We start from the raw sequence: 26,940 nt of genomic DNA on the forward strand, positions 1-26,940 counted from the left end.
TGATCAAAAAGAAACCAATTTTGATGAAGTTTTTGGAACCAAATCCGGAGTGAGTCATACGATGTCATTGGTCAGCCTCGTCATGGAGGACTCCTCCAATCAGAGCACCACTTGTAGGTTCATCAGAATTTACGATTGTTTCGACAAGCTGGAACACCTGGGAGAAAACCACAGTAGTTGATCGTCCTCTCCTTCATTGGCATCTCGATTGCAGCGTCTACTTAATGGTACATCGGGTCCTGCAGGCATCTCAGAAAGCCCAAGTCAAGCCCATGTCATGCCACCAACGCCATTCGTTTTAAAATCCACCGCTATTGTACACTGAAGCCACCACTGGTGCTCTTCCCATCATTGCTCACAGATCAACGTCAAATCATTGTGTAGCAGCCCTAATAGCTTGGAGCAGGAGCGCAAATATCAAACCTCTCGCCACATGCTGAATTTGCAGACAATCAAATACTCTACCCAGAGCCTCGCCGCTTGCCGCAGCTCCCATGACACTAGTCAGAGCCTGCGGCATTCCTCGCTCAACCAACAGTTTGCGCGCTTTGATGCGTAATTCCTCCTTCTCCTCTGGCGTCAGCTCCTTGGGCCACTTGGCCATTTCTTCTGGCGTGGGCAGCGTATTCTCTCTCAACTTGTTGATATGCGCTGCTAGACCTTTGTCAGAGAAGTTTGCTTCAATCACGCTCTCTTGCAGAAGTAGGCGGATAGATTCGAGCTGTGGATTGTTTGGTCGGAGGAGAAACGTTCTCGCCGCGCCTAGAAGAGACAGTCGAATAGACCAAGCCCCGGAAAGCGAGTATAGCTCAGTGAGGATTGCAAAGATCAACTCAATACATATCCGAGTCTCTTCCTCAGAAATAGGCACATCATCTTGCTTAGGTCTTCTTGAGGGCGTCTTTGTCACGTTCGCGGTCGTTGGCGTATTCGCTTCTTCCACATTGAACAGTGGAGCGGCTGTTGCGGGATTCGCAACGATGGTATCCTGACGAGGTCGTGGCGGCGTCTCAGATGCCGGCAGCGTAATCGGGGAGTAGTCGTCCGAGATGACACTCGGTGGCGGAGGGAAATGCATACTTTCCTCTGACTGACGACTTGACTCGACCGGAGCAGGCGCAGAGTCAGACGGCTGCTCCGTGCCGATAGTGTTATTTCCCCGCCGAGTTGGGAGTGGTGGTGGCTTGACTTCAAGACTTTCAGTACTCTGCCTCGGCAGCTCCTGACTGTACCTGTAATTCGAGGCACTGGATGAAGTGTCAGTTCTGGACAGTTGCTGCGAAGGTCTGGCGGCTTTCTTTGGTCCTCCACCAACTCCAGTAGCGACGGCACCAAAAACACCCTGGACACCCCCAAAGACCGCTTTGCCGCCTCCAGCAATGTTCTTTCCGCCTTGGCCAAGAACGTTGATGAAATTTTTGCCCACGTTTTCTAGCGCTGCACCGCCTTGAACCAAAACATTCTTGCTTTGGGCGGGCGCTTTCTGCAGACCAGTCTCCTTATCCAGGAACTTCTTCATAGCCTCGGTTTCTGCTAGTGGTTCGTATTTGAGACAAAACCGCAAGAACTTCTCTAAGCTCTGTAACAAAGACGTGCTTGTCTGGCCCTTCCATGTCGGCAGAGCTGGGTAAAGTTGTCCATACCCGGGCACACCGGTGATACGAGCAATGGTCGTTAACGTCTGATGTAGCGGTTCAAAATCGGAATATCGACGTGTCACCATCCATCCCGGGTAGCGCTGCGATGCTGGCTCGATTTGCAGCAAGTATTCGCTGTTCGGTTTCTGCTTGAGGATAGCCCTCTCATTACCGTCGCCCAGGTCAAGAATCGTGATGGCTGCATTCTGCAAGGTTAGAGGGACTGCGACCATGATCTCAACTGGCGCCGGAGCACTAGACACAGGCTGTGGGGGAGTCAGTGTGGTGTTCCCGAGTTGTTCGAAGTTCGTGAATTGAGCATGCTCCTTGCTCGGTGTGACAGGAGCAGATTTGTTCGGACTTGGAGCGGCTGAATGGATGGCGTTCCCATCAATATCGAAGACTAGAGAAGTGTCCAGTGACGACGTAGGTCTGTTGCGGTCACTGTCGGATGAGGTAGGTGTGGCAATTCCAAGGTCAGTTGTGGCCACGGAGCTGGTCTCTTCGTGCTCGCTTGCAGGTAAACCGCGCCTGCGGCGTGCTTCGTCTTCGGCGATCATCTCGTTAAGCCTTTGCGCTTCTCGCATCGCTTCTTGCATGGCTTCTTCTGCTCTGCTTACTCGTCGGTTGTGGCCTTGGCCAGCTGCTACCTCTGTTTTGGCTTTTGACATTGCTCCGCTCATGTCCTCGACGCCAGCATCGATCGCGTTCATGATCTCGGGTTCTCCGTCTTCTAACAGATATACTATCCAACCATTGATCCATTCTGGTTTTGAGCAAGCCTCGACAGTAGACTCTAAAATCAGGCTAGCCAGGACCTGACGCAAGAATGCCTTTACAGGAGGACAATTGTATGCCTTTGGATCGAGAAAGTTCTGTAAGATGTCATCGGCGACCAAAATCAATTTGCGCTCCTGTTGATCTCTGCTCAGCACGTTGGCTAAGTTGCTGTCGGGACGGAACTGCAAGTATGTCTTGATCGCCGTTTCAGCGTCATTGTTGGGTGACGCCTTAAGAGCATTTGACAGCTCATTCAGGAAGACAATCACAATCGAAGTCGAATTCGAAACGAAGTCCAGGAAAGGATCTGCAGTACGTTTGCGCGAAAGGTGGTTCGAGAAAGAGATGATGAATTTCGTCAAGGTCTGTCTGCAGCTGGCTGGAAAGGACTGCTCGTCTGGTAGTACTGGACTATACCAGTACTTCACATAGTCTCGTATGACAGCGTCCGTCAGACTCGTGAGAGCCAAGCCGGTCTCTGCTGGAAAGTCTGAATAGTCCAACGTCTTCGTGCTCGTATCGATGTCGAGATTGGTTTCGTCGAAGACGTCTTCCTCCTCTCTGTCTTTCCTTCTCTTATCCCGCCAGTCCAGAACCCTGCGTGCCACCTCTATCCCAAGCTCTTTCTTACGGCGACTGCCCTCACCGTCCTGCGCATTGGCTCCGTCTCCTTGCTGACTCTCCCATGTTGCGTGGAGGACGATGCCTCCAACTGCGCCGATCAAGACCAGACCGACGCGTCCTAGCACCAGGTAAGTTGAGGCGCATAGTCCGACGGCACAGGCGCCTAGCGTTTCATTGCTGGCATTCGCGAAGAACCGTAGTGTCGCATCGATGGCGGAGGACGTAGTTATGGGTTTGATCGTTGGCGGACTAGACGGAGGAGGAGGGCTGGTATCGGACGGTGTGTCTTCAGGGGCTTTGACGGCGTCAGGTCGTTCTTCCATCGTTGACATGGTGCATGATGATGACAGCAGTAGCCGAATGACAAGGTGGTGCGATGCCTTGTCGTTGACCACTTGGTGTGTTCGTGCGCATAAGCCGGACTCGGGACATGAAGCGAAGGTGTCCTTAAAGTCCTTCGTGCCAGAGGTTCCGCATGCGAAGCGAAGCGGGACGGATATCGGATATGGACCCCTGTCAAAAAAAGTTTCGGGAGAAATTCAGAATATCAAACAGAAGCAGATCGTCAAACTTGATTACTCTTGAACATTTTGATATCACTGATATTTGTCTCTGGTGTCACTGTCACTATGACCGACCAAACCTGCTCAAGTTGTCACGAATCTCTCTTTATCGAGGTCGAACCAGACAGTGAAGTCGAGGATTCTAAAGCAACAGCGCAAGTCGAAAGCGTGCCTGACGATGTTGAACTTAGTTGCGGTTGCCATTACCACTGGTATGTTACAGTTGATGAGTTTATGCTCTATCTAAGGCCTAATATTTTGCCAGGGAATGCTTTCTAGATGCCTACACCATCACTCAATGTCCGAATTGTTCCAAAGACATCTCTTCTCTGTCTCCCAGCGGTTCGCAACAAGTCATAGTCACACTTCGGAACGAAGGCGGTGTTCAAGAAGGGTACGACATCTTGCCCGCTGCCACAGAAGAAGCATACCTCAGAGCCTACCCCGAAGAAAGAAAAGGCCATGCCTACCTAGAGTTCTGCCGCGAGGGCGACATTGACGCAATCATTCACATGATCAAGGATGGAGATGAGGACGAAGGAGAAGAGGCTGATGAGCATACCGATATGTTGAGATATTGCGGGACGTTCGAGGGTATTGAAGGGTCCGGTCTTCATGTTGCAATTCGTTATCAACGGCAAGAAGTGGCCTGGCTGCTGCTAGCACTTGGTTCACAGCTCTCCTGGGACAAATTTCCAGCTATTGTTCTTCAAGCCATGGAAGGATTGGGATTGCAGAAGGAGGACAGAAGTGGTGAACCGGATCTTCGATCGTTGAAGGACAGCGAAGGAAGGGCACCAGCAGACCTGGCGAAAGACGTTGGAGGACCGTGGACAGAGTGGCTCAGTGAAGGCCGGTTGACTCCTTGATCTGTTTCACACCATAATTCTCCATTTGGCCTATGGTATGCAGGTCCATGGAGATCTAAAGCTGTAGGTGTGATGTTGTTCTCCGACATCCGAGTGAATCAGAGAGCACGATGGAAGTGTGTCATGCCTGATGCAAAGAAGACGCCGGTTGTAATCGAATCCTAGGGCTTGAAATTTTTCAAAAAGCAAAGCGTTGTTGCAGAGATCACTTCAAGAGCTCTTGCTCGCTTCTCGATCGCGAAGAATGTACTTGGAGTGTGTGCCATGAACGACAACACTCTTGTTCTCGCCTTCTCCTTTGTATATCGTCACGGTTGTGAAGCCCATGTTCGTACCCACTCTGGAGACCTTCGCCTCTATAGTCAAGGTGTCACCCACTTTCGCCGACGAAACATATGAGACGTGTATATCTGTGCTCACACCTGTCTTCTCGAGGCCGGTCGATGCGATTGCCATGCCGCCGGCCCAGTCAACAATCGTGGCTGAAACTGAGCCGTGTAGACCTTTCTTCGAGTTGATGTGTTTGTCAGTCACCTCGAGGCTGGCCACCATGGAGCCTTTCTCGGCGCTAACAAGAACGACATCCGAGAGGACAAGCTTGTAGATCGGTGAGCCCTGCGAAATCCGAGCCCAGCATGCCTGGACGCTCTCAAGAGGTGTTGGACTTGCGGCCATTGTGGGTGGCTCGATAGCTTAGCAGCGAGTCGTTGACGGAGCGACAGCAAGGACCAGGACTTCAAACGAGGGACCATTTGTGGGAACAGGCCGACTAAAAGATGACGGAGGGCGGTCAGAGAGATTGAAGGGTTCTATGAGGTGGTCAAGCCATTGTAAATGTGGTGGGAATGAATTGAAGAGCGGCTCGACGCACACAGAAAATCTCCGCTCACCGCCTTCCCTGCGGACGGCAGAAAAAGTTCACGAAAGGCCATCGCCCCAAATTTTGTGGCTCGCTCCTGCGATACATTGATCATACTGACTACTGGGTCAGCATTCTTCATTCGTCCTCGGCAATAACCAGACAAGGTCTAGTATCATGGGCAAACACGGACGCGATGATTCGGCGCAACTAGCCAAGCAAGAAAAGAAAAGGAGGAAGAAGGACCGCAAAGAAGCCGTCCGCTTCGAGGATATCACCCCAAGTTCCACGGACGCTACAGCCAATTCGACACCGGCACCAGAGAATGACGGCGAAGAGGCCGTTTACAAACCCAATGCCGCCCTCCACTCCCTCCCTCAAGCTGATGTTGACGACTTCTTCAAGTCGCAGTCTGTCCAGACCAGCGACCCCCGGAACACAAACCTAAGGCCAATCCTGGCGTTTTCCCACCTTCCTATTGAGCTGGCTACTCAATTCTCGAGCATCTTTTCATCCTTCGAAAAGCCTTCGGCCATCCAGTCCGCCGCATGGCCGTTCCTGCTGTCAGGTCGGGATTTTGTAGGAGTGGCAGAGACTGGTAGCGGCAAGACAATCGCTTTCGGCCTACCCTTGGTCGTGCGGCTTTCGGCGTTGAAAAAGAGGAAGGGCATAAGAGCGGTCATTGTTGCACCCACAAGGGAATTGGCCATTCAAGTGTTTGAGCAGATTGACAAATTGTGCAAGACTGCTCACCAGTTGAAGGCAACGTGCATCTATGGCGGGACCAACAAGGACGAACAGAGACGGACTCTCCAAGGAGCCAATATCGTCGTGGCTACTCCTGGCAGGCTGAAGGACTTCATGTCTGACGGCACCATCGATGTCTCGAAAACTCGATATTTAGTCCTCGATGAAGCCGATCGTATGCTCGACAAAGGATTTGAGGATGACATTAAGCACATCATCTCGCATATGCCTTCTCCGAGCAAGCGACAGACAGCCATGTTCACAGCTACATGGCCCAAGTCGATCCGAGAGCTTGCTGCAACTTTCATGAAGGAGCCTGTCAAGATCACCATCGGCCGAAATGATGCTGATGATTCAGGCGAGCTTCGTGCTAACACACGGATTGTCCAGAAAGTCGAGGTCGTCGATGGCTCGATAAAGCAGCAACGACTTCTGCAGTTGCTGAAAGAACACACGGGTGGCATGAAGCGGAACGACCGTATTCTTGTCTTCTGTCTGTACAAGAAAGAGGCTCTCCGAATTGAAAATTTCATTCGCAGCCGCGGCTTCAATGTGGCCGGGATTCATGGCGATATGTCACAGTCTGCACGAATTGCTAGTCTTGAGTCGTTCAAGTCAGGCTCCGTAAGTCTCCTTGTGGCAACTGATGTCGCCGCAAGAGGGCTTGACATCCCTGAAGTCAAGGTCGTGATCAACGTCACGTTCCCATTGACAGCGGAAGATTATGTTCATCGGATTGGTCGTACCGGGCGTGCTGGTAAAGATGGTCTAGCCATCACTATGTTCACTGAACAGGACAAACCACTCGCAGGAGCGTTAGTCAATGTTCTCAAAGCTGCGAAACAAGATGTACCAGAGGCGTTGATGAAGTTTGGTACGACCGTGAAGAAGAAGCAGCATGATTCGTATGGTGCGTTCTATCGCGAAGCAGAGGATGGAAAGACAGCCACAAAGATCACCTTTGATGATTGAAATGTTTATGTACTGGCGTTTGGATCGCTCGTGGTATTACTCGGTCGCGCTTTGGTCGAAGATTGTTTGTCCAGGCCAGGTATTTTTGCAGCGAGGCGTTGGGGTACGATAGATTGTAGCATTTGCAGCAAAAAGTCTCGCTCGGCGAAAAGACTAGAAAAGTGTTCAGAACGGATTACGCAAAGACATGCTCAAGGACAAGAGAGACTCACATAGTAGAACCCAACAAGACAATTCCTGCTGTCAGTAATCCCAGGAACTGACGGTCCAGTTCAATGCCTGCGTCCGTTCTACCCGTTGCTTGGAGTCTCAGTCCTACCGTAAGCAACCCAGCAACGACGACCGAAGGCCCGGCTGGCAATAAGTCTCTGACCATCGAACTCAACAGCCCCTTGTCACTGTCAATCCTGTCGTGCTGTCTAATCCACTGCCTCACAAAGACGATGCTCCACATGATCCTAAGCCCCATATTGACCATATTCGCTCCGACCAGGCTAGCAGCGCCGAGCTGAAACTTCGTGAGCATCGCCCACGCCACTATGCCGTATAACGCTGTGAACAAGAGCATCCAAATCGATTGTGTACGCAGTTGTGCCGGGGTTGCAACGGAAGTGACGAAGGCGTCGAGGATCCCGTTCACCGCCATCAAAGGGATGTAGTAGCAATAAACACCCAGCAAGGATGCAGTGGAGGGAGTATACCACACCGCGCCCATGATGTGGCGGACCACGAGGGGTAGTACGTGTGGTGCTATGCTGATCAAAGGCAGCGCGAGGATGGTGTAGAAGTGCAGTGTATTGCTCAAGTACTTTAATGCCTGTATGATTTTGGTGTGTTCAGCTGCGTCAGAATTCGTGCCGGTGGGTCGTTGTGTGGACGAAGAAGAGGAAGGGGTCGACGAGAGTAACCGGCCGAACATATTGCGACTACTCTCCTCGACGGGCTGAAAGACCAGGCGTGCCAATAGACCCCCGTAATTCGACGCCAGTGCAAATGCACCCTGGTCCGCGAGTGAAGATAAGAAGGACAGTATCAAGGCATCGCCCTGGGTGAGCAAGAGTTTGAATACGGATTGCATGTACATCGTCGTTGCAAGGCCAAGTATCGCTCTGTGGAATCGCTGTGCGTAGTAGGTATGGTTTCGTGTTGTGGCATCTAGTCTTCGAAGCGCGATGCTGAATTTCTCGCCCCTCGACAACCGCAACACGGGGATCAGGTACAACGCCAGCAAAACGATGGCATAGGCAGCTTGTCCCACGGCGAAGGGCAGCACTGACGGAGCCATATGACGCTTGTAACCTATGACCGCGACGATGCATGCCGAGAAGCAGCGCGCCATGGCAGCCAGAGTTTCTGCTCGGGCACGGTCGCCGTACAGCGCTTTCTGCTGGATGACCACGAAGGCGGGTTCGGCGAGAAGTTCGAGGACCGTGGCAGCTGCGTAGATCCGGAATGCGATGTCGAAGTACGGACTGCCTAGGACTGCTGATGGCGCGCTGTACACGTAAGACCATCCGAAAGCCGTGGATATGACGAAGCCCAGGAGGACGGCAAGGTAGGAGAGATTGACGGCCGTTTGGGGCGCGTTTCGTCGTCCTTGTTCAGCATCAGGGGCCGCTGGCGGTTGGCGTTGGAGCGCAACTCGCAGGCTCTCGCGGGCGAAGTACAAGCTCGTTACAGAGACGAGCTCGAGTTGAACAGCGATGCCGAGTAGAGATGGTGACAGGAAGCGGAGCAGGACTTGGTTGCCAATGAATGTGAGCACTCGGGAAGCAACCTGAACCAAGATCAGGAGTAAAGTGCCGCTTCCGGGTGACTGTGACTGAGCCAAGTCGGCCATATTCGGTATACTTGTAGTTGTTGTAGCGTCTTAGGATTCATACAAAAAGAGTCCAGCCTGGCTGGACTGATCCGTGGTGAGTGGAGGGTCTATTGTTCTAGGGCGATTTCTCTTTCTCTCATAGCAGATCAGAGCAGATGGTAATCGTGAGACAGCTTTTGAACTTCTTACAGGCCCTGCGCGGACAGTACCATCGAAGCAGTGGTCATTTCGAGTTGTACGAGCAGCAAAAGACTAGCCTTGTCTAGGGAGATGTGGCCATTGGCGATTGTGAAGCGAATGAGCATATTCGAGTCAGCTCCACAACATTGGTTCCTGCTCCACATGTTCGTCTCGCCTCTGCCCAGAGACAATCATCAGAATACTATTGCCAGTCAAAAAGAGACCTAACCGATATGACGGGCAAAGGCCAGTCACGCTGTACTTGCAAACAAACCGCGAGAGTACAAGACATGGAAACAGAGTAAGGCAGGAATCGAGCCTTCGAATAGTCTCTGTCATGGGCTATTCAAGTGGTCTCTGAACTCCTCAGATAATGGCACAGTCCACAATGCATAGTTGCTCAGCCTGCAACGCCCAAACCCCAGCACGGTCTTGGGCCGATATTGTCCCTTTTCCCAGACGACGTCGCAGTTCGAATACAATGTCGAGAAACCGGGCCTTCTACAAGCCATCCAACCCGCATCACGGTTATACCTCATCCACATCCATCTTTTCCACAACCACCAGGCTGTCAGAATCGCTTCCATTGCCGATCTCGTGCACCGTCACGTAACGGCCAATCTCCTCCTTTGTGATCACCTTCTCCTTCAAGACAGCTGTGGTTCCCTTGGCAAACTTGTAGTTTCGCTCCTTCTTGGCCCGCTCGTTCGGCTTGATGTAGTTTCTCAGGAGTTGGGTAGGTTTGTCCTTTTCAATGATGCACACGTCGACATTGCTACCTGAACCCAAGTCGTTGAAAATACCAGCCATGATGGCTTCTGAGCATACCTTGACAGCCTCGTCTCTTGTGCAGTCTCTTTTCCACGTCGATTCGAATACTGCCATCGCAGCTAATGAACCTGAACCCATTGTCACGTACGGCAGCTTATCTGTTGATCCATGGGCGTGCACCGTAAATAGTCCCACACCTGTTGGGTCGACTCCTGCAACGACCAGGTATGCGCCGATGTGGCCTTGGTATCTGAACAGGTGTTGCTTCAACAATGTCATCACCGTCACGACTCGCGGTGTCCGGCCTGTCGATAGAGAATGTAGCTCAAGATTGGAGGAGATAAGGGCGGTGGTGAATTCTGTGTCTGCAGCAGTACCGGCACCTGCACACCAGATGTTCGGCGAGATGTAGTGTAGTTTTTCGCAGTTCTATGCCCACGCAGTCAGTCAACGGACAATAGAGCATCTCTAGGCCAAATGGACGCACCTTGTCAGCGACGATGGGACCGCTTGTTGCTCTGGTATCTGCGGCAATCTACCCAAGTCAACGTCAGCAACTTGAAGTTGTCAGTAACCCAATGGTGTGGACGTACCACGACACCATTGTCATATATGCATCCTACGATTGTTGTGCCGGTACTTGTGGCTTTCGGTAAAGGGACTCCTCGTGCATGTAAAGCTGCGTTGCGGTTGTAGTTGCTGAAATCGAAGCCGGGCATGATTGCGGCAAAGGCACGAAGCCGTGGACTGCTGACGGGATGTGCGACTGGAGAGAAATGCGAAGATCTGGAGGCAAGGGACAAAGAATTGAAACTCAAGGATTGTGCGAAGCTTTGAAAGAGGTGGAATCGGTGAGGTGTAGACGTGATGCAAGATCTTAGACGGGCTGCAGCGAAGGCAGCTTAGAGATGCGCAACACCTCCAATTGCGAGACGCGGCGCGAGGCTGAGCTTGGCATATTAGTTTGGTCTAACCTCTTTAGGAATAATCATTTAGACAATGCTAGGCTTCAATTTTGAGCAGGTGAATGGTTGGAGTTCAAAGGGTACGGAGTACAATGATCTAAACAAAATGGTCATATAGACACGTATCAATGAGTTGATGAGATCTGTGTGTGCTTCGAGTAATGACACGGTTACGCAGACTTTGGAGACTTCACTCTCTCTCAACGTGAACTCTCCCGTTAATACCCAGCAGCACTAGTATTCAACTATTGCCTTGGACTATTTCTCTACCGATGTCCCAGCCCGCAAGTTGAAGACACCTCACGCAAGGCTTGTAGCAACCACGTAGGCCGTACTTCCGGCTGCCACTCTGCCAGCTTACCTCTTCATCGTTACCATTCACAGGGTTCTTGTTCCGATCTCCGTACGAGTCCAGGTGTTCCCAGAGTCTTACCCTTGCGCTGCAACGTGGCTTTCTTACCTTCGCTCCACCACTCTAACCATCACTCAAGTGCCTGGTAGAAGTGCAGTAAGTACTTTTGCTCAGCGAAGTTACCGTTCTAAATAAGCTTGTCGATATGTAAGAGATGTATCGAGGTGTCGAGAGGTGTAATATAGAAGGTGTATGTAGGCGCTTTATGGCGCAACAGGCTCGGCAGGAGTCAACAACCACCCCTATGATGCCCTTCTTCCACTAAAAGCGTACCCGGAGGTCCTAAGGTAGCGTCGAGGGTCGTAGCTTAAGAGGTACATAGCGACGTGAGAGGTTGAGAGGTACAGAGGCTGAGAGTTACTCAGAGGTTGTGAGGCTTAAAAGGTTACCTTAGAAAATTGATACTAATTCTAGTTACCTTACTCGAAGGTGCTGCCTACCTAGGTAGTAATATAGTAGGCGACCACGAAAAATGAATCAGACCTAGTGGTGGGATCATCACCAAGCGGCTGAATTCACCGAAGTCAAATCTCGGTACTAGATATCTGCATTCATCCGCCTCCTATATAAATGTCGCTGTCCACTTTCCCCCTGGTCCATTCTCCACAACCTTGACAACCTCATGCTGTTGGGTGCCGATGCGGTCCACCCCTGTAGGTAACCTGCAGCAGAGCAGGCTTTCCTTGTATCAAGCTTGCCTCCTAAGCCTGCTTTCCGGATATCTCCTCCTGCTGCACTGTATTCGACTTATCCCCAGAAGTGGAATGACGACGTTCGTTCTCCTCATCTTGAATTACGGCCTGCTCAAGTTCGGCTTTCTCCGCCTCTGTAGCTCCATACCAGTGCACAGCAACCTGTTCGCCGAACTGAGCATTGATGTCTTCCAAACTTCGGCCTTTGGTCTCCGGGCAGAAGAAAAAAACGAACAAAATGTGGAGAGCAGTTGGTATGATCAAGACCAGGAAGAATTTCCAGCCAATCCGCTCGAGTGCGATCGGTCCCGCAACTAGCAGAATTATATCGGCAAGGTAGAGGCCAGACATGCCAACCGCCATGCCCTGACTGCGTATGTGTGTAGGAAATATCTCGGAGCTGGCATGACATTAGCTGAAGCACTTCAGGTGGTACCTCAAGCAGAGGACTTACACATATAAGAATTGGCTGGCGTCGAGGAACGTTGACCAGAAGGGAGTAATAAAGAGGAAGCAGAACTGGATGTCGTCAGATAAATGTCCTCGGAGGATAGAGGAAGTGCGGGAGCCGGCGGGGGCGAGTTAAGAAGCCCAAGGCATCATAGAGGTGCCAAGGTTAGCAGGTGGCGGGCACTTACAAAGATTGCTGCATTCTGACCTGCTCTGTTGCTCGTCCCAAGGAATTCTGCTTGCAAGATGATCTCGCAAATGAGGCATACCAGTATACCGGTGAGTCCAATGAGCATGAATCTCCTGCGGCCGAACTTCTCAACGTAAAACGCACAGAAGATGTTACCTGGGAAAGTTGATGTGACCCAGAGACAAGTGAGGAGCAGAGGCCAATATCCGGACATTCCAAGACTGACATATAGCAGGATACCGTAGTTTGCAATAATAAGCACCTATCAATTGTCAGAATCGGTGTCATGGGATACGTGGGTTCTGAGTCTTACGCCGGTAAACTGGTTGTTCCACATAAGTATGAAGGCCACAATAGCACGCCGGCGATTAGCAGGTGTCTTGAAGATCTCGAAGCCGGAGGTTGTAGCCCTGATCTGGCGATCAAGCTCAACCTGCTTCCTCATCTGATAGTACTCTTTGCGAGCGAGAGCGTCATGTGGATCACCTTTGGTCTTGTGTAACCGCTTGATGACCTCGTGAGCTTCGTCGAAGCGGTCACGCATCATCAGCCAGCGCGGGCTGAAGGGTAGCCAAGGTGAGCCAAGAAGCAGTAGCACAGCTGGAACCATCTGAAAGGCGATGGGGAATCGCCAGGGGAATGAAGATGGCGAGCCACTGGCGGTGATAAAATACACGCCGAAGCCAATCCATGCTTGGAGAGTATATCCCATGGCGAACATGACGCCGTGCATGGATACCATGAAACCTCGACTCTCGGGTGTGGAGACTTCAGCTTGATACTGTTCAGCCATAACGGGCAACGTTAGCACATGCTCTACAGCGCTATGGAGAATGAAGAAAAAGGGAATGGGAGGAGGGGAAAACTGGGTAAAAGTCCTCCGCCAAGCCGACTGTCCTCACAGTAGCAATTGGAGGTTACCCACTATAACGCAGGACAGCCCGACATGTTGAGATCACAAGGGAGGATCGCGGACGTATTCAATCGCAGCACCTACCATAGGAATCGTAGTCACCAAGCCGCCAATACCAAGACCATTTATGACACGACCGACCATAAACATGGCATTGTTGACCGAACCTGCACAAATGGCGGCACCGACAATGAGGATTGCGGCGGCAATCTGAATGGTTACTTTCCGACCAAGTCTATCAGCAAAGTACGCGCAAGCTGCAGCTCCAATGGCAGATCCTGCGGAGTTGACGCCATTGAAGGCACCAATATACTGCGAAGTGCGATCGTAGCCTGGTTCTCCTTGAGGTGCGAGCTTGAGAGACTTGTAGAAGCTAGGCTGACCGACGGTTGAACTAGTGATAATTAGCTCCTCCATCACCGGGAGAAGACTCTCATACATACCCGATGATGGCCATACCATAGCTGCATGCCGTTGAACCCAAAGCAACGTAAATCACAACCGCAAGGTTGAACGCATTGGGAATAAGTTTGCCCATGACGAGAAGTCAACTGGAGCCGATGTGAAGGGAATCGGATGCGGAAGATACTTCGTGGGAATGGGAGCTGTGTATTCGAAGCCCACCTGGGAAGATGAGGGACTCAAGCAGGGGGGTTCTTATATAGACTTGATCGCGAGAGTGCGAGTCCATGCGAGTCAGCTCCGTGAACCCGAGGCAGTCCACGAAACTTCAATACATGACCTCAGTTCAGCATCCGAGCACTCTGTCTAGTGTCTCGCCTACCAGACAGCTGGATTCGAGTCTGTCTTCCTTAGTGGTCGCCAACTGTGAGTTGTACCCACTTCGCTTCTCTCGATCTCGGAAACAAGCAGAGGCTAGACCGTGCAAAGTCGTCAGGAGCAATCGAACCATCCCTGCCAAGATCAGGAACTGATAAAATTGGGAAAGTGAGGGCGATATTCGTCTCCTATAGGGTCCTTCAAGCTCGAGTCTCACCTCGAGCATCGGTTCCGCATGTCCCAATACGAGGTCGACCGGAGAAGGTCCAGTTGCGTGGGGAATATACGCGGATGGCACCAATTCCCCAGACTTGCGGGGAAGTGGCACAACCCGAGGTAAATATCTCGAAAGAGGTCAGGTCCGGGTGCTTCCGTTTTGGTGAGTCTTGAAAGCTCCAGTCGAAGCCATTAGTCAATGGAACTCTGCCAAACTCTCGGGTCCAGACTGGGCTGTACAGTAGACTGATTCTGTCAGGTAGCAAGGTCAAGGACCGCCGAAAAGGAAATACCATCCGGTGCGAGTGCTAGGAAATGCTATGCACTTGTTAACATGCCTTGTTTCGAGGGTGTCTGCCTGACTGCTTCCTGTACATGGCGATATTGCTTGAACCCGAGAAACTCGGCTTGATAAAACAATACAGTGGCGGACTCGGATATAGATTTCTTGTCGCAAAAGCCAAGGCCTGCCAAGGGTCTCCGACATCGAAGTGTACCGAGGTTGATGCACCCGAAACGACATCGCAGTTGGGGTTCTTGTACGTTTGGCACTGTCGGGACAATGTAGGTGCCAAACCAAACCATGGTGTTGGTAGTAGTAGTAGTAGTCGATAACGGACGGATCCCCGTGTGCCACCAATGTGCGGCTTTCAGGGGCACGCAGGGGCTTGTAGCAGTTGGCCGAAATGATTCACCGTAGTGTACGACGCCGGAGTATTCTTGGCAGCTAGACGCGCCAAACGCAAAATCTAGCGCGACCGCTTGTTACTTTGGAACTTTGAGCCGCGGGCGGAATTTGTGGATTGAATGTTGTCCCCATGATACTGCCTGGCACCCAGCACGGTATTCTTCAAGCCAACTCGACCGTCCCCTAGAGAATGTCTGCCTGTGTTCGATGACCTCCGCTCAAGATTGCTGACCACAAGCGTTCCCCTTCCTTCTGGAGGCCTACGGTACTCCCTCGACACTCTTTCAACTTTTCCACCCCAACCCGTCCACCGTCAAGTCCGCATGTCTCATCCTCCATCTCACCTCTTGACGCAAAACGATCGCTCTCCGCAGAGCTTCCGAGATTGAGGATGGCGTTCAGCTTCGCAAGTGCCGCATCTGGGGCGTCGGGTTTTGGTACAAACACTACCAGCGGAACCACTGTCAAAGATGGGCCGGAGCTACAAGAAATACAAACCGACGAACTTGGATTCGCGGCTCTCAATGGCGAAACCAAAGTACGGCTACTCCCTACCCCATGGCCATCAGACGCTCTGCCGCCTCCCTCATCCTCTCTCCTCAGTATTGCCTCCGCCAAGGGACTTCTAGCGGCCGCTGGACCTGATGCTTTGTATCTCACCACAACGGACAAAGTTAGGGACGCATTCCAGTCTTCTCCAGAGATTGGAACCATCAGATTGCTTAAACCAGAAATCAAGATTCCTCAGCCGCGACTATCACACGTTGCCTTCTCATCCGACGAGAGTGTGTTAGTGGTCGCCAGCGAAAGAGACGGAGGTTTGGCAGCCTTCCAGGTTGACCGCATCATAAAGGGAGAACTCGGCCCCGCAGTACAGCTCTCCACGAATGGTCAAGGCCTGCGCGCATTGGTGCCAAATCCTGTCCCGGAACATGCTGAGCTCTTTGCTCTCATTACGGTAAATGGCGACCTAATGCTGCTGGACTTGAAGGCTGGAAGTATGATGTTGGGAAGCAACGGACCAGTTCTGAAAGATGGCGCTAGCTGTCTGTCTTGGAGTAACAGAGGCAAACAATTGGTCGCTGGTATGGCAGATGGCACAGCTGTACAAATGAAACCGGACGGGACTGTGGTGGCACAAATTCCAAAGTCCACATCCATCTCGTCGGATGTACACGTCTCCGGCATTTCGTGGCTCGAAAATGACACTTTTCTAATCATCTACACACCGAACGACACAAGCGATGGTATTCTACCGTCTGAATACTATATCGTAAATCGAGAACCCAAGACCACCAATTACACGTTCCAGAAGCTGCCAGAGGTGCTTGCACCTTTTGGTCTTGAACGACTGCCATCTACACATTTCATAGCGAGACTTCGGAATTTTCCTCCTCATCTCCAAGACCTGCTGATTATATCGGCCAGCACAGCTAGCGACGTGGGCCTCTTGTCCAAGTCGGACAAGGCACTCTCTCAACAAGATCCAGTAATTTCCGCTTTCACGTTCACCACTATCGAGGACGACACGCGCCGCGCACAGCTCCCGCTGTCTGAGACCATGCAAGATACCTCTCCAATTGGCATGGCCCTGGATCTGTCCAGCACCGAAAAGGTTCCAAATCCTATCCCATCTGATGCGGAAATCCTTGAAACTGGAGGACCCGTACCTAGCTTGGTAATCTTGAACAATGAGGGCCTGCTGGTGTCATGGTGGATTATCTACAATGATTCCGTCCGCCAGCAGACCGCCTTTTCGGGGTTTGCAAACGTGGAAGCGGCTAGAGGCTCTTCAGGCAAGCCCACTTCTACTGCGTCATCAGGACCTAGCCCATCAACAGGCACTTTCGGGCAGCTAAACAATGCCAGTCCGCTCGCGAAGCCTACCGCGACTTTTGGTGCACCCGCCACTCAGGCTGGGTTTGGAGCTCTGACAGCAAAACCCCTTGGTACCTCATCACCAATTGCCTCTGACAAGCCCTCTTGGGCCACTACCGGGTTTGCTGGGCCTGGTGGCTCTGACACTTTTGGAGCGGCTACCAGCAAGCCAGCGTTTGGTGCAGCCACTGCATTTGGATCAGCGAGTGCACTGGGCTCTCGACAACCACCTTTTGGTCAATCCTCTAATATCGGCGGTGGTTCCACCTTCGGAGCTTCTTCACTTTCCAGTCCTTTCGCCAGCGCCGGCGGTGCGTCGGGCGGCTCAGGTTTCGCCTCATTCTCTAAAGGAGGTGGCTTTGGCTCATTCGCAAGCGGACGCACTGACCAAGGAACACAAAGTCCATTTGCAGCAGCTGCTGGAAAAAGTACATTTGGGGAGCCATCTACAAGTGCGTTCGGCACAAATAAGCCCGCTGCACCCTCCTTTGGAGGAGCCAAACCTGTGGAAGGCCAAGGTTCGTTCGGCAATGCTGGTGCATTTAAATTACAGTCAACGTTCCAGGGCGATGGAAGCGCAAAAGATGACCTCCTCAAACCCAAAGAACCCAGCGGATTTGGCTTCGGAACATCTTTCGGCGACATGCTGAGCGGATCCAAGAGTGCTCTTTCACCAACACACGATAAAGAGGCCGAGATGGAGGAGGAGAGTGCGGCGAGCGAGGCTGAATCGGAGGGAAAGGAAGCCAGAGGTTTCGTCGCGCCTGCAACTTTCAATCCTCCCCAAACACTGGTAACGCCACCCTCTACGCTGACCCAGTCGAAAGCTACGCCTGCTCCACCCGTGTCCAGCTTGTTCGGTCAACCATCACACCAGACTACAACTCCACAACCTCAAACGACCACGCCAGGCTGGTCGTTTGGAGCCCTACCCTCTACGACACCAAAGGAAACTCCCGCACCTCACATGACCCTGTTTGGCACTAAGACAGCCACAACCGCTACTCCTGCCGCTGTCCAGAAAAGCGAACCAGTGAATACTTTTGCAAAGATTGAAGATGGCCCCAAGATCAAAGAGGAGCCACCTAGCGACGAAGAGTCGATTGACTTAGCGAACGTTCCCGAGGCACCTCTTCCGCCAGACACTGTGAGCAAACCACGATATGCTTCTGGAGATACTTCAGGCTCTTCAAATCGCTCGAAAGGCTCCCCAGAAGAGGCTCCGTTACCTCCAGACTTCCTCCCCGTGGCGAAAGCCGCCCACAATGACGAAGAGCAGCCAGAATTGCCGAGTGAAGGAGAGGAGGAGGATGAGGACTTCAGCTCCGACTTTGAGGGTAGCGGTGAGGAAGTCACAGGTGAGGTCGGTTCAGAAGATGAGACGACGGAAGAGCAGCACGAGCAGTTGCAAACTTCACCAGAAAGCTCGTTCAAGAGCGGCGGAAGAAGTACTGAGACGAGCCCCACTGGGGGTCTTTTCACCAAGGTGTCTTCGAAAGTCGTGGCACAGAAGCCCGCTCGACCACTATTCGGCGAGGTCGGCTCTGGACCGGTCTTTGCTCCTCCCAAACCACAAGAGAGCCCTCGTTCACCGAGCCCGGTGCGGCATCTTCTACCTACCGAGAAGCTGAGAGTAGAGTCAGCCAGATCTGTGAGCGCGCCTGCACATCCCAGATCTATTGTAGACCAACGAAAAGCCGAATACCAAAAATCTGCGCTTGCTGCTCAAGCTGCCAAGACAAGAGAAGAGGAAGCAGCCAAAGAGAAAGCCCGGCGCGAGGCTGTCGCCCGCCAGAAGGCGCAGGAAGAGGCCGAGCAACTCCAACCCCTTCAGGATGATGAAGATGAGAGATTACGACAGGAGCTCGCTAGACCTGTTTCTCCATCGGCGAATCTGGACGACTTCATTACCTATCAACCAAAGCCTCCAGAAGAAACCACAAAAACGGGTATACCTGCACAGATTGAACGGTTGTACTCGGACATCAATTCCATGGTCTTCACCCTGGGTATCAACTGCCGATCACTATCTGCTTTCATGAAATACCAGCAACCAGAAGCCACGAACAAATCTTGGCCGTCAGTTCTGCAGTCGGAAACGCCTATGGATGCTCTCAACGACGAGTGGTTCCTGACCGACATTACGCGACTTCACGAAGGACAAGCAGTTCTGTCAGATCTTCTTGCTGACAGCCAAATCGATCATTTTGGTGGAAAGGTCCAGCAGTGTCAGGCTCTGATTGGGCGCGATCTGTTTGAGTTAAGAACCAAGCTCACTTCTGTACGCAAAACCATCCACGCTCTATCCTCGTCCGAGAGTGGAATTGCCGCGCCTCTATCTGCCGAACAAGCTTCTATCCAGCATGACCTCCGCAGAGCATTCACTTCGGTGCAGACCAAGCTCGTCCAGGTGGAAGAATGCATCTCAGTTCTGCGTGCGAAGCTCGCCCAATCTAGGCCCACCGACACGATCGGCAGGCGAAGTAGCATTGTGGGCAAAGCGGTGTCGCAGAAGAAGCCAACAGTCGAAGCTGTGACAAAGACAGTCAGCAAAATGATGTCGATGGCGGAGCAGAAGAGTGCAGACATTGATTTTCTCGAGGCTCAGCTCAAGAATTTGGATCTTTCGTTGGCGTCTTCAATGATCAGCAACGGCGAGGCGGTCAAGAGCCCCAGTACTCCAGTACATGGTAGTCGATCGGCGAATGGCACCACCCCAGGAAGTGCAGGGAGCATCTACCATACCCCCGATTCCAAGTTTGGCAGCAGTACCCGTTCGAGCAAGAGCTTTAGAGCTAGTCAGAATGGTGGTCTTTCATTAATATCAGCAGAGGACAGAGAACGATGTCGGGCGCAAGCACATCGTCGCAAGGAAGCCGCAACTATGTTAAAGACTGTTTTGGAGGAGAAGCGAAAAACAGCAGGAGCGAAGAGATGAGGCAGCTGACTCCAGTGTTTGGGCACATTGGAATCTGGCTCAACAGCGATACCACAGATTTGGAATGAAAAGCGGTCTGCAGTGTCTTTCTTGTCTAAATAGCAGGATCAATGTTTAATGAAGGCCACTTAGGCACACTAGGCTTCGCAAACATACCTATCTGGAAATGCTACCATGATGCAAGCTCACCGTTCCTTCGACTGCTGCCATGATGCCAATGCGCGTGATCTACCACCTACGAGCGTCTTGTTGATCCCAAGTTGGAACAAGCGGCAGTCGCAGGGGCGTCAGGACTCATGAGGAGCCCAAGCGTCGTTAGATGTAGATAGTCAGTAGGGGATGATGGGGGCAATAGGTGCCAAACGGCCTGCCTCCTCACCTCCTGTACTCGTAGCAACGGGGAATAATGGAGCCAGCTTGGAGAGGCACGAGAGGGCACGTGAACGTGGTGGATGTCATGTGACCAGATGTGTTTGACAGGCTTGGCACTAACGAAGCTGCAAATCTTGTCGCTCGTCCTTCCCCGGCTCTTGATTTACTAGGCGGCGTCGCTTCGACTTAAAGGAGGGAATCGATCGACGACACACAACTTCCCTTGCTCTTTCTGACATCTACTCCTCTTTCACTCAGACTGACAGTTTTGCTGCGCGTCTCTTCAAACCCATCAAAAACTGCCCCACGACTGGGTCTTTCCTTCTCCTTCGCTACATCCTGCCTTTGCGCTGCGTGGCATCAGTCGCGCTACCCTTCAGTCGTCCATCCTCTCCCCACGCCTCTTCACTTATCTTGCCTTTCTCTTCATCCACGCGAAGGTCTCTCGAGTTAAGTACAGGTTCACCCTGCAACTGCTGGGTACGGGAAACGGGAGCATCTTCAAGGCGTTGTTTTACTCAACCTCACCTCCTCCTACCATCACCCTCTTACTCCTCCTCCTACGACCTCACCGTTGAAGATTTCACACCTTCGTTCACCGCCTCACCTCCTTTCTTACACCCTCGGAATCTCAAGAGCACAGAACGTTCCTCAGTCCACCACCAATCCTAGCACGAAGCTTCAAAAACACCCTTACACAGTCTCTGTCGTCGCGTTTGGCATCCCCGACCCTCCTTTGCACCAGCACATTTTCTTTCGACATCCCTGGTGTACATAAGTTCTCGCAAGAACAATAATAATAAGGAAATTGAGCAAACCCTGTCCACTTGGGTGATTCTTCCAAGCCACGCGATATGTCTGCGTCACCCACATCCACCACAGCAATGTCCTCAGCAAAACGACCCCTGGAGGACCCCTCCTCTCCATCCGCCCCAACTGACCTGCCCGAAGCAAAGCGCCCAGCACTTGACAAGGTGGTCAAAGAACAGACTGCACCAGAAGCATCCGAGGATGCTGAAGTTACTGTGGTTGAAGGAACAAAATCAACAGAAGAACAAGGACTACCAGCCCCAGTGACAAATGGTGCTGCAGAGGCAGACGCAGAGACATCAGCTCTTCCAGCGGGCAACCGAGCCGCAATCCTACCACCTGCAGACGCATTGCCACTTCCGCCCATAACCTCTCAAAACGATCGAGCTGGCTCTCAGGCACCTGGTGGCGCATCACAAGACGAGACACAATGGATACATATTCGTGCTGTCATCTCCAGTGCTGAAGCTGCCACCTGCATTGGTAAAGGTGGCGAGAACGTGACCCAGATTCGAAAGCTTTCTGGTGCGAAATGCACTGTCAGTGACTATTCCCGTGGTGCCGTTGAGCGTATCTTGACGGTCAGTGGAGCTCAAGATGCTGTCGCCAAGGTATGTTAGCAATCTACTCTTGCTTATTCGACTCTGCTGACTTTTCCAGGCGTTTGGTCTCATCATTCGTACTCTCAACAATGAACCCCTCGAGGCTCCTTCTACTGCCCAGTCCAAGACATACCCTCTGCGACTACTAATTCCACATATTCTTATTGGCTCTATTATCGGCAAATCTGGCGTTCGGATTCGTGAGATCCAAGAAGCGTCGGGTGCACGCTTGAATGCTTCTGACTCATGCTTGCCACTGTCGACCGAGCGTTCCTTGGTGGTGCTAGGTGTCGCCGATGCCGTCCACATCGCAACGTATTATGTTGCTGTGACTTTGGTTGAACAGTTGACAGAACGCTTTGGTGGCCCGGCTGCTTCTGCCTACGCCACGAGAAGCGGTGGTCCTGCTGGTGTTGTCCCTGGTGGTATGCAAGTAGTGCCATATGTCCCGCAACCTGCTGGAGGCCAGTTCGGCCATCCAGACATGTACAAGAGACACAACACTCAACCCCCTCAACGAATGCCACCACAATCTTATGGTGCCCCGCAAATGCATGCGCCTCCTCAAAAGCCATATCCCCAACATGGCACGCCATATGCAGCGACACCACGCACACCAAGTTATGGTGCCATGCCTCCACAACCTGGTCCATATGGACAGATGCCACCTCAACCGGGTCCACATGGTCAGCCAGCACAGCCAGCGCACGCTATTCCGGGACAACCTATCACTCAGCAGATCTTCATTCCAAACGATATGGTTGGAGCCATCATTGGCAAAGGTGGGGCCAAAATCAACGAAATTCGACATCTCAGTGGCAGTGTCATCAAAATCAACGAACCTCAGGATAACAGCAATGAGCGTCTGGTCACCATTACTGGTACACAGGAGTGCAACCAAATGGCGCTGTACATGCTTTACTCGAGATTAGGTGAGTCTCAGCCTCCATACCCGCTGGATCTAGCTTGCTGACAATGAATTCAGAAAGCGAGAAACATCGTATCTAACGGCCGATTCATTTACTACCTGGGCTACTTGTCTCAGGCCCTTGACGCCTCGTCGTTCTCGAATGGTTTCTGGGCATTGCCCAACATTCATGGAAAGCTGGAGGGGATGAGCCTAGGCGACAGGCTCTCAATGAGCTGCAGGCTGGACCATCAACGGTCTATTCTCTTGGGGTGCGCGTTTCTTAAATGGGTTGCGACGGTTGACGCACAGATATTGAAAAAGTGTCAATACAATGCAGCAAATCTCGGGGTATTGATGCTGTCGTGGGCGACGAAGGATTGCATTGAGTTGCTCGAGCTACATAATACTTTGTATCACCGTAGATCCTGAAGGCTATTCGATCTTGGTTCATTGTCCAGCCTCTCTTCTTTTGCGTCCTTGTTCATACACCGTGGTCATGATATATACCGTGGTGACCGTGGGATTTATCCGATGAATGCCCCGTGGGCGATTGGCTCGTCGCTTTCATTGGACGCAAGAGTTGCGGGGAAGCTGCAAGCATTCTGCCAGAATTTCCCACAAAACGGGCTCCAATGTGGATTTGCGAGGGCCCAGCTTGAATCGAGTTTTTCCTTCTTCCTGACACGTAGTCTACACTCTTTTCGTTAGTTGACCCCATTTTCTCTTTGATCCCGGAAACCAGGTCACAAGCATGGCGTCTTCGAAGCTTCACCGAGCACCGCCTTTCCGGGCCGAGCATATGGGCTCGCTGCTCCGACCACAAAAGCTGCTGGACGTCCGCGCCGCCATTCGTGACCAGGGCCTTTCGGAGGAAGAGGCGGGCCTTCCCGCCGTCGAGAAAGAGGCCATCGGACAGATTGTGAAGACTCAATTGGACTTGGGTTTCAAGGGCGTGACGAGCGGCGAGTTCAACCGGACACGGTTCTGGGGCTTGTTTTGGGATGAGCTCGAGGGCACGACCCGCTTGCAGGATGCCGAGGCCAGTATGTTCAGGCTGTACCATCCGGACGTTGTTAGCTTGATTGAGAGGGATCGCAAGGTCATGCCGGGCGATTCGGTCATCGCGGGAAGCAAGATCAAGTATCCTCAGGCCGGGACGCGGAGTAATCTGCATGAATTGAAGTTGGTGCAGGAGTTTGTGCCGAAGCAGCAGTGGGGAGACATTAAGTTGACAATGATTACGCCTGCGGTGAGTCCCTTTTGAAAAGCTTTGTCTCGGTCTTTTGAGTGGTGGTGGGAGTAGGATGTGAGAAGGGGTGAGAGACAGCATTGGTGGAGTTGCTACCTTTGCTCCCAAGGCAAAAAGATAAGAAGCAGCATAGCCAAGAGATGGCTTCTCAGGCTGTGCTGGACACGGTGCCCGAATATGCACTTAGCTCTCAGGCGGATGGCGTTTTCACGCTGACTGCATTGTATGAGAGGTTGAGGCTGACAATGGATTCCCAGTGGTTCCACATGCGGTACAAGCAAGGCCGAGCTTACACACCTGAAGCATACGCCAACGATACCGATTATTTTAAGGACGTCGCCAAAGCATACTCTGCAGAACTACAGACGTTGTATGATGCTGGGTTGAGAAATGTTCAGTTCGATGATCCAGGTTTGGCTTGTAAGTGTCCCACGTAATTTTCCCATTGAACGCCTGACGTTCGGCATTCTAGGATATGAAAGCTGACACTCTGGGGGTGAAGACTTCTGCTCGACGGCCTTCCGCAAAGGCTGGGAAGAAGATAAAGACAATACCGGCAGTGTCGACGACTTGCTGGACGCGTACATTCGACTGTACAACGACTCAATAGCCAACTGTCCCGAGGACATGCATACAGGCGTGCACTTGTGCCGAGGCAACTTCATCGGTGGCCGCCACTTCGCCGAGGGAGCGTACGACATCATTGCGAAGAAGTTGTTTGAGAATTTGAACGTCAACACCTTCTATTTGGAATATGACACCGAGCGGGCCGGCGGATTCGAGCCGCTCAAGTTCCTGCCCAAGAACAAGAATGTCATCGTCGGTTGTATCAGTACCAAGTTGCGGGAGCTGGAGGACAAAGAGGAGACGAAGAGACGGATATATAAGGCTGCGGACTTTGTGGCTGAAGGGTCCGGCCAGACGCGCGAGGAGGCGCTCAAGCGGATCGGCATCAGTCCTCAGTGCGGGTTCAGTACGCATGAGACCGGGTACCCGCTCAGCATGGAGGATCAGAGCAAGAAGTTGGCGCTCGTGAGGGAGATTGCCGATGAGATCTGGGGAGAGCCGTAAATTACCTGGTAGGCATCGTTGTCGGTTTGGATGAGGCGACCACGGTTGAGTTTTGGGGTCAACAAGGGTGAGTACGGCACCTAACATATGCATATGCATAATTGTCACCAGTGGCTTTTCAACAAAAGCTGGATTTGGACAAAATATGGTTTCTGTGGATTCAACATGATACCCCATGAAGCGATGAGAGTATATACTTGATAGGCAAAAAGCATGCGGATTCCTTCTGTTGATTATGCAGGCATGCCTTGCTGCATTCTAGCTGCTCACCACTCAATTAGTAGTCCAATCTGCGCGATCTTTCTTTGCGTTCGGATCTCCGAAGGTCATGCCAGCTTGGTTGAATATCCCAAGTCGTGCTTTCGTACCACCATTCTCAGTTGACCGACGCTTCCGAAGTGAGGATGTCTGCCGAAGTGCTGCTAGACAAGCGTGAAGCTTTTCGTTGCTGAGTTGTACACATGACGTGGTTGGTTCGTCCGTGCTCGCTTGTCAGGCGCAGCTTGAGTTCGACGGGCGTAGGTATGCGTATATTCTTCGTCCTCTTCCGAACTTGAACTGTCAATTGTTCTCGGGCGCTTTCCCAAGGTTGGTCGAACTGAGACTGGAAGACTAGTGATCGTTCTTGCGGGCGGAGGTGAAGTATCCAGAATATCACGGGTTTGGCTGAACGTTTCAGCAACCGCCTGTCGTACGGCGGGGGCCGTGGTATCGTGCGGTCCAACGGTTCCAGAGCTAGCAGTGTCCCAAGAAGCTTGCGTCAGGGTCGAGTCTGCTGGGTTGTTACTAATCACAGCTGTCAACAACGGTGTAACTCGATGGTGCTTACTGGTCTGCTTCTGAGCGGAGTCATAAATCGGCGCGGATGCGACTACGGACTCGGCGACGGCGGATGTAGCTTCTTTCTTCTCGTTTTGCTTGACGGCGGCGGCTACAGCACTTTTTCCTGTTCAAGAATCAGCAGCTGCTGCACGTAAAGCTCTGGGGAATACGTACCCTCGTCCGCAACCTGACCATGTCTTTGCTTGACTTCACAACTGATGATGTCTACGGTGAGATCGACAGGGTTCTGAGTAGTGATGGCCTGGAGACGTCGCTAGTCTCTTTCGGTCCAGTTCTATTTTCTTTCGCTCGATGAGTAGTTGGCGCTCCTCAAGGTCAAGAAGTGCGAGCGCATGCTCGATCTGGGTTCCCCCACTCATGGCTGCTTGTCGAATTCTCGCCGAAGTTCCCACTAGAGGTGAATTGAGGTCTAAGTCAAACACTCCTGCCGTATAAGTCCATTCTCTCTGGGGCTTAAAGCCCTGGAGGCTCAAGTGAATGGAGAGGGACCTGAAGAACAGGGAATGACTTCCTGGCCTACCACTAGGACCCAGTGTTTGGGTTACTATGCAATGCCGTCTTCCCAAAAGAAAGGTGTCATTCTTGTTCAACAATGAACTTGTTGTCTTCAGCGAGCCAACGATCGAGTACTTACGGGAGTCAGGCTCGGCGGTCAATACCCGTATGATAACCATCATAGTCAAAGCGGCCCTGCTCCGAATTCCCAGTATTTACTCCATGAGGACTGGCTCTCAAGCAATCCTGGCAAAATCGACTGGACACTGGAATGGCAAAAAGGATTCGTTCCATATGGTAAAAGATTCATTCGAGATGGCAAAAAGCAAAAAGCAACAATCAACAACGAGGATTCGCAAATTGTCACCAACTTTGCTACTGACTCGTCGGCATGTGGCTTAAGTATTGACTGAGCGAACGGGAAGTCCTGTTTTCCACAAAATCCTATGGTCGATTGCGAAGAGAAATTCAGCACATGCAATATATGAGCTTGATTATGCCCTGCCGCGACACTCTTCGGTCAGAAGTCCTGAAGCGGACGTCGTCGACGTTTGGCTCCCGGATGGATTTACACCGACAGGACCGTGCCACACGGAGCTCGTGGCGACTTGACCGTTGGGCCACCCTTCGCTTAACTCCCCG

At 52.0% G+C, this 26,940-nt stretch overlaps 11 protein-coding genes across 12 annotated transcripts; 5 read left to right on the forward strand and 6 right to left on the reverse strand.

The window, feature by feature from the left end:
* Positions 1 to 175: 175 nt before the first annotated feature.
* PV05_11209 (uncharacterized protein) lies at positions 176 to 3,488 on the reverse strand. The gene has a single exon (XM_013454667.1). It carries the CDS (start codon positions 3,371 to 3,373, stop codon positions 374 to 376), a length of 3,000 nt encoding a protein of 999 aa, XP_013310121.1. The 5' UTR covers positions 3,374 to 3,488; the 3' UTR covers positions 176 to 373.
* Positions 3,489 to 3,624: 136 nt separating this feature from the next.
* On the forward strand, positions 3,625 to 4,600 carry PV05_11210 (uncharacterized protein). Its single transcript, XM_013454668.1, has 2 exons — positions 3,625 to 3,816; positions 3,870 to 4,600. Exons 1-2 carry the CDS (start codon positions 3,671 to 3,673, stop codon positions 4,471 to 4,473), a joined length of 750 nt encoding a protein of 249 aa, XP_013310122.1. The 5' UTR covers positions 3,625 to 3,670; the 3' UTR covers positions 4,474 to 4,600.
* On the reverse strand, positions 3,842 to 5,298 carry PV05_11211 (uncharacterized protein). Its single transcript, XM_013454669.1, has one exon. It carries the CDS (start codon positions 5,146 to 5,148, stop codon positions 4,684 to 4,686), a length of 465 nt encoding a protein of 154 aa, XP_013310123.1. The 5' UTR covers positions 5,149 to 5,298; the 3' UTR covers positions 3,842 to 4,683.
* A 157-nt stretch (positions 5,299 to 5,455) lies between these two features.
* Positions 5,456 to 7,215, forward strand: PV05_11212 (uncharacterized protein). Its single transcript, XM_013454670.1, has one exon. The coding sequence runs from the start codon at positions 5,510 to 5,512 to the stop codon at positions 7,049 to 7,051; it is 1,542 nt and encodes a 513-aa protein (XP_013310124.1). The 5' UTR covers positions 5,456 to 5,509; the 3' UTR covers positions 7,052 to 7,215.
* On the reverse strand, positions 7,016 to 9,077 carry PV05_11213 (uncharacterized protein). The gene is made up of 2 exons (XM_013454671.1): positions 7,264 to 9,077; positions 7,016 to 7,204 (listed from the first exon to the last, which is right to left on the reverse strand). The coding sequence occupies exons 1-2, from the start codon at positions 8,889 to 8,891 to the stop codon at positions 7,057 to 7,059; spliced, it is 1,776 nt and encodes a 591-aa protein (XP_013310125.1). The 5' UTR covers positions 8,892 to 9,077; the 3' UTR covers positions 7,016 to 7,056.
* A 139-nt stretch (positions 9,078 to 9,216) lies between these two features.
* Positions 9,217 to 10,705, reverse strand: PV05_11214 (uncharacterized protein). The gene is made up of 3 exons (XM_013454672.1): positions 10,418 to 10,705; positions 10,312 to 10,359; positions 9,217 to 10,253 (listed from the first exon to the last, which is right to left on the reverse strand). The coding sequence occupies exons 1-3, from the start codon at positions 10,541 to 10,543 to the stop codon at positions 9,582 to 9,584; spliced, it is 846 nt and encodes a 281-aa protein (XP_013310126.1). The 5' UTR covers positions 10,544 to 10,705; the 3' UTR covers positions 9,217 to 9,581.
* Positions 10,706 to 11,730: 1,025 nt separating this feature from the next.
* Positions 11,731 to 14,219, reverse strand: PV05_11215 (uncharacterized protein). Its single transcript, XM_013454673.1, has 6 exons — positions 13,890 to 14,219; positions 13,531 to 13,840; positions 12,847 to 13,314; positions 12,532 to 12,795; positions 12,348 to 12,412; positions 11,731 to 12,293 (listed from the first exon to the last, which is right to left on the reverse strand). Exons 1-6 carry the CDS (start codon positions 13,982 to 13,984, stop codon positions 11,903 to 11,905), a joined length of 1,593 nt encoding a protein of 530 aa, XP_013310127.1. The 5' UTR covers positions 13,985 to 14,219; the 3' UTR covers positions 11,731 to 11,902.
* Positions 14,220 to 15,239: 1,020 nt separating this feature from the next.
* PV05_11216 (uncharacterized protein) lies at positions 15,240 to 20,136 on the forward strand. The gene has a single exon (XM_013454674.1). It carries the CDS (start codon positions 15,522 to 15,524, stop codon positions 19,944 to 19,946), a length of 4,425 nt encoding a protein of 1,474 aa, XP_013310128.1. The 5' UTR covers positions 15,240 to 15,521; the 3' UTR covers positions 19,947 to 20,136.
* Positions 20,137 to 20,492: 356 nt separating this feature from the next.
* On the forward strand, positions 20,493 to 23,085 carry PV05_11217 (uncharacterized protein). The gene is made up of 3 exons (XM_013454675.1): positions 20,493 to 21,739; positions 21,789 to 22,662; positions 22,716 to 23,085. The coding sequence occupies exons 1-3, from the start codon at positions 21,173 to 21,175 to the stop codon at positions 22,736 to 22,738; spliced, it is 1,464 nt and encodes a 487-aa protein (XP_013310129.1). The 5' UTR covers positions 20,493 to 21,172; the 3' UTR covers positions 22,739 to 23,085.
* A 225-nt stretch (positions 23,086 to 23,310) lies between these two features.
* On the forward strand, positions 23,311 to 25,230 carry PV05_11218 (uncharacterized protein). The gene is made up of 3 exons (XM_013454676.1): positions 23,311 to 23,889; positions 24,147 to 24,309; positions 24,392 to 25,230. The coding sequence occupies exons 1-3, from the start codon at positions 23,392 to 23,394 to the stop codon at positions 24,958 to 24,960; spliced, it is 1,230 nt and encodes a 409-aa protein (XP_013310130.1). The 5' UTR covers positions 23,311 to 23,391; the 3' UTR covers positions 24,961 to 25,230.
* On the reverse strand, positions 25,061 to 26,734 carry PV05_11219. Of its 2 annotated transcripts, XM_013454677.1 has the most exons (3): positions 25,957 to 26,734; positions 25,790 to 25,906; positions 25,061 to 25,732 (listed from the first exon to the last, which is right to left on the reverse strand). In XM_013454677.1, exon 1 carries the CDS (start codon positions 26,478 to 26,480, stop codon positions 25,992 to 25,994), a length of 489 nt encoding a protein of 162 aa, XP_013310131.1. In that variant the 5' UTR covers positions 26,481 to 26,734; the 3' UTR covers positions 25,061 to 25,732; positions 25,790 to 25,906; positions 25,957 to 25,991. The 2 variants fall into 2 exon arrangements, with proteins under 2 accessions (XP_013310131.1, XP_013310132.1); XM_013454678.1 differs by having other exon boundaries at positions 25,061 to 25,906.
* Between the last annotated feature and the right edge of the window lie 206 nt (positions 26,735 to 26,940).

The sequence above is a fragment of the Exophiala xenobiotica genome, assembly GCF_000835505.1.
Source record: "Exophiala xenobiotica strain CBS 118157 unplaced genomic scaffold supercont1.7, whole genome shotgun sequence".
NCBI lineage: Eukaryota > Fungi > Ascomycota > Eurotiomycetes > Chaetothyriales > Herpotrichiellaceae > Exophiala > Exophiala xenobiotica.

Coding starts and splice junctions, on each gene's coding strand:
- PV05_11209 (XM_013454667.1), bottom strand. CDS start 3,373: ATGTCAACGATGGAAGAACGACCTGACGCCGTCAAAGCCCCTGAAGAC.
- PV05_11210 (XM_013454668.1), top strand. CDS start 3,671: ATGACCGACCAAACCTGCTCAAGTTGTCACGAATCTCTCTTTATCGAG. Junction 3,817..3,869: donor TGCGGTTGCCATTACCACTG/GTATGTTACAGT, acceptor ATATTTTGCCAG/GGAATGCTTTCTAGATGCCT.
- PV05_11211 (XM_013454669.1), bottom strand. CDS start 5,148: ATGGCCGCAAGTCCAACACCTCTTGAGAGCGTCCAGGCATGCTGGGCT.
- PV05_11212 (XM_013454670.1), top strand. CDS start 5,510: ATGGGCAAACACGGACGCGATGATTCGGCGCAACTAGCCAAGCAAGAA.
- PV05_11213 (XM_013454671.1), bottom strand. CDS start 8,891: ATGGCCGACTTGGCTCAGTCACAGTCACCCGGAAGCGGCACTTTACTC. Junction 7,205..7,263: donor GTCTTGTTGGGTTCTACTAT/GTGAGTCTCTCT, acceptor ACACTTTTCTAG/TCTTTTCGCCGAGCGAGACT.
- PV05_11214 (XM_013454672.1), bottom strand. CDS start 10,543: ATGCCCGGCTTCGATTTCAGCAACTACAACCGCAACGCAGCTTTACAT. Junction 10,360..10,417: donor TATATGACAATGGTGTCGTG/GTACGTCCACAC, acceptor TGACTTGGGTAG/ATTGCCGCAGATACCAGAGC. Junction 10,254..10,311: donor GTCCCATCGTCGCTGACAAG/GTGCGTCCATTT, acceptor GCGTGGGCATAG/AACTGCGAAAAACTACACTA.
- PV05_11215 (XM_013454673.1), bottom strand. CDS start 13,984: ATGGGCAAACTTATTCCCAATGCGTTCAACCTTGCGGTTGTGATTTAC. Junction 12,796..12,846: donor GGAACAACCAGTTTACCGGC/GTAAGACTCAGA, acceptor GACAATTGATAG/GTGCTTATTATTGCAAACTA. Junction 12,294..12,347: donor GCCAGCCAATTCTTATATGT/GTAAGTCCTCTG, acceptor ATGTCATGCCAG/CTCCGAGATATTTCCTACAC.
- PV05_11216 (XM_013454674.1), top strand. CDS start 15,522: ATGGCGTTCAGCTTCGCAAGTGCCGCATCTGGGGCGTCGGGTTTTGGT.
- PV05_11217 (XM_013454675.1), top strand. CDS start 21,173: ATGTCTGCGTCACCCACATCCACCACAGCAATGTCCTCAGCAAAACGA. Junction 21,740..21,788: donor CTCAAGATGCTGTCGCCAAG/GTATGTTAGCAA, acceptor TGACTTTTCCAG/GCGTTTGGTCTCATCATTCG. Junction 22,663..22,715: donor CATGCTTTACTCGAGATTAG/GTGAGTCTCAGC, acceptor CAATGAATTCAG/AAAGCGAGAAACATCGTATC.
- PV05_11218 (XM_013454676.1), top strand. CDS start 23,392: ATGGCGTCTTCGAAGCTTCACCGAGCACCGCCTTTCCGGGCCGAGCAT. Junction 23,890..24,146: donor TGACAATGATTACGCCTGCG/GTGAGTCCCTTT, acceptor ATGGATTCCCAG/TGGTTCCACATGCGGTACAA. Junction 24,310..24,391: donor CGATGATCCAGGTTTGGCTT/GTAAGTGTCCCA, acceptor CTGGGGGTGAAG/ACTTCTGCTCGACGGCCTTC.
- PV05_11219 (XM_013454677.1), bottom strand. CDS start 26,480: ATGATGGTTATCATACGGGTATTGACCGCCGAGCCTGACTCCCGTAAG.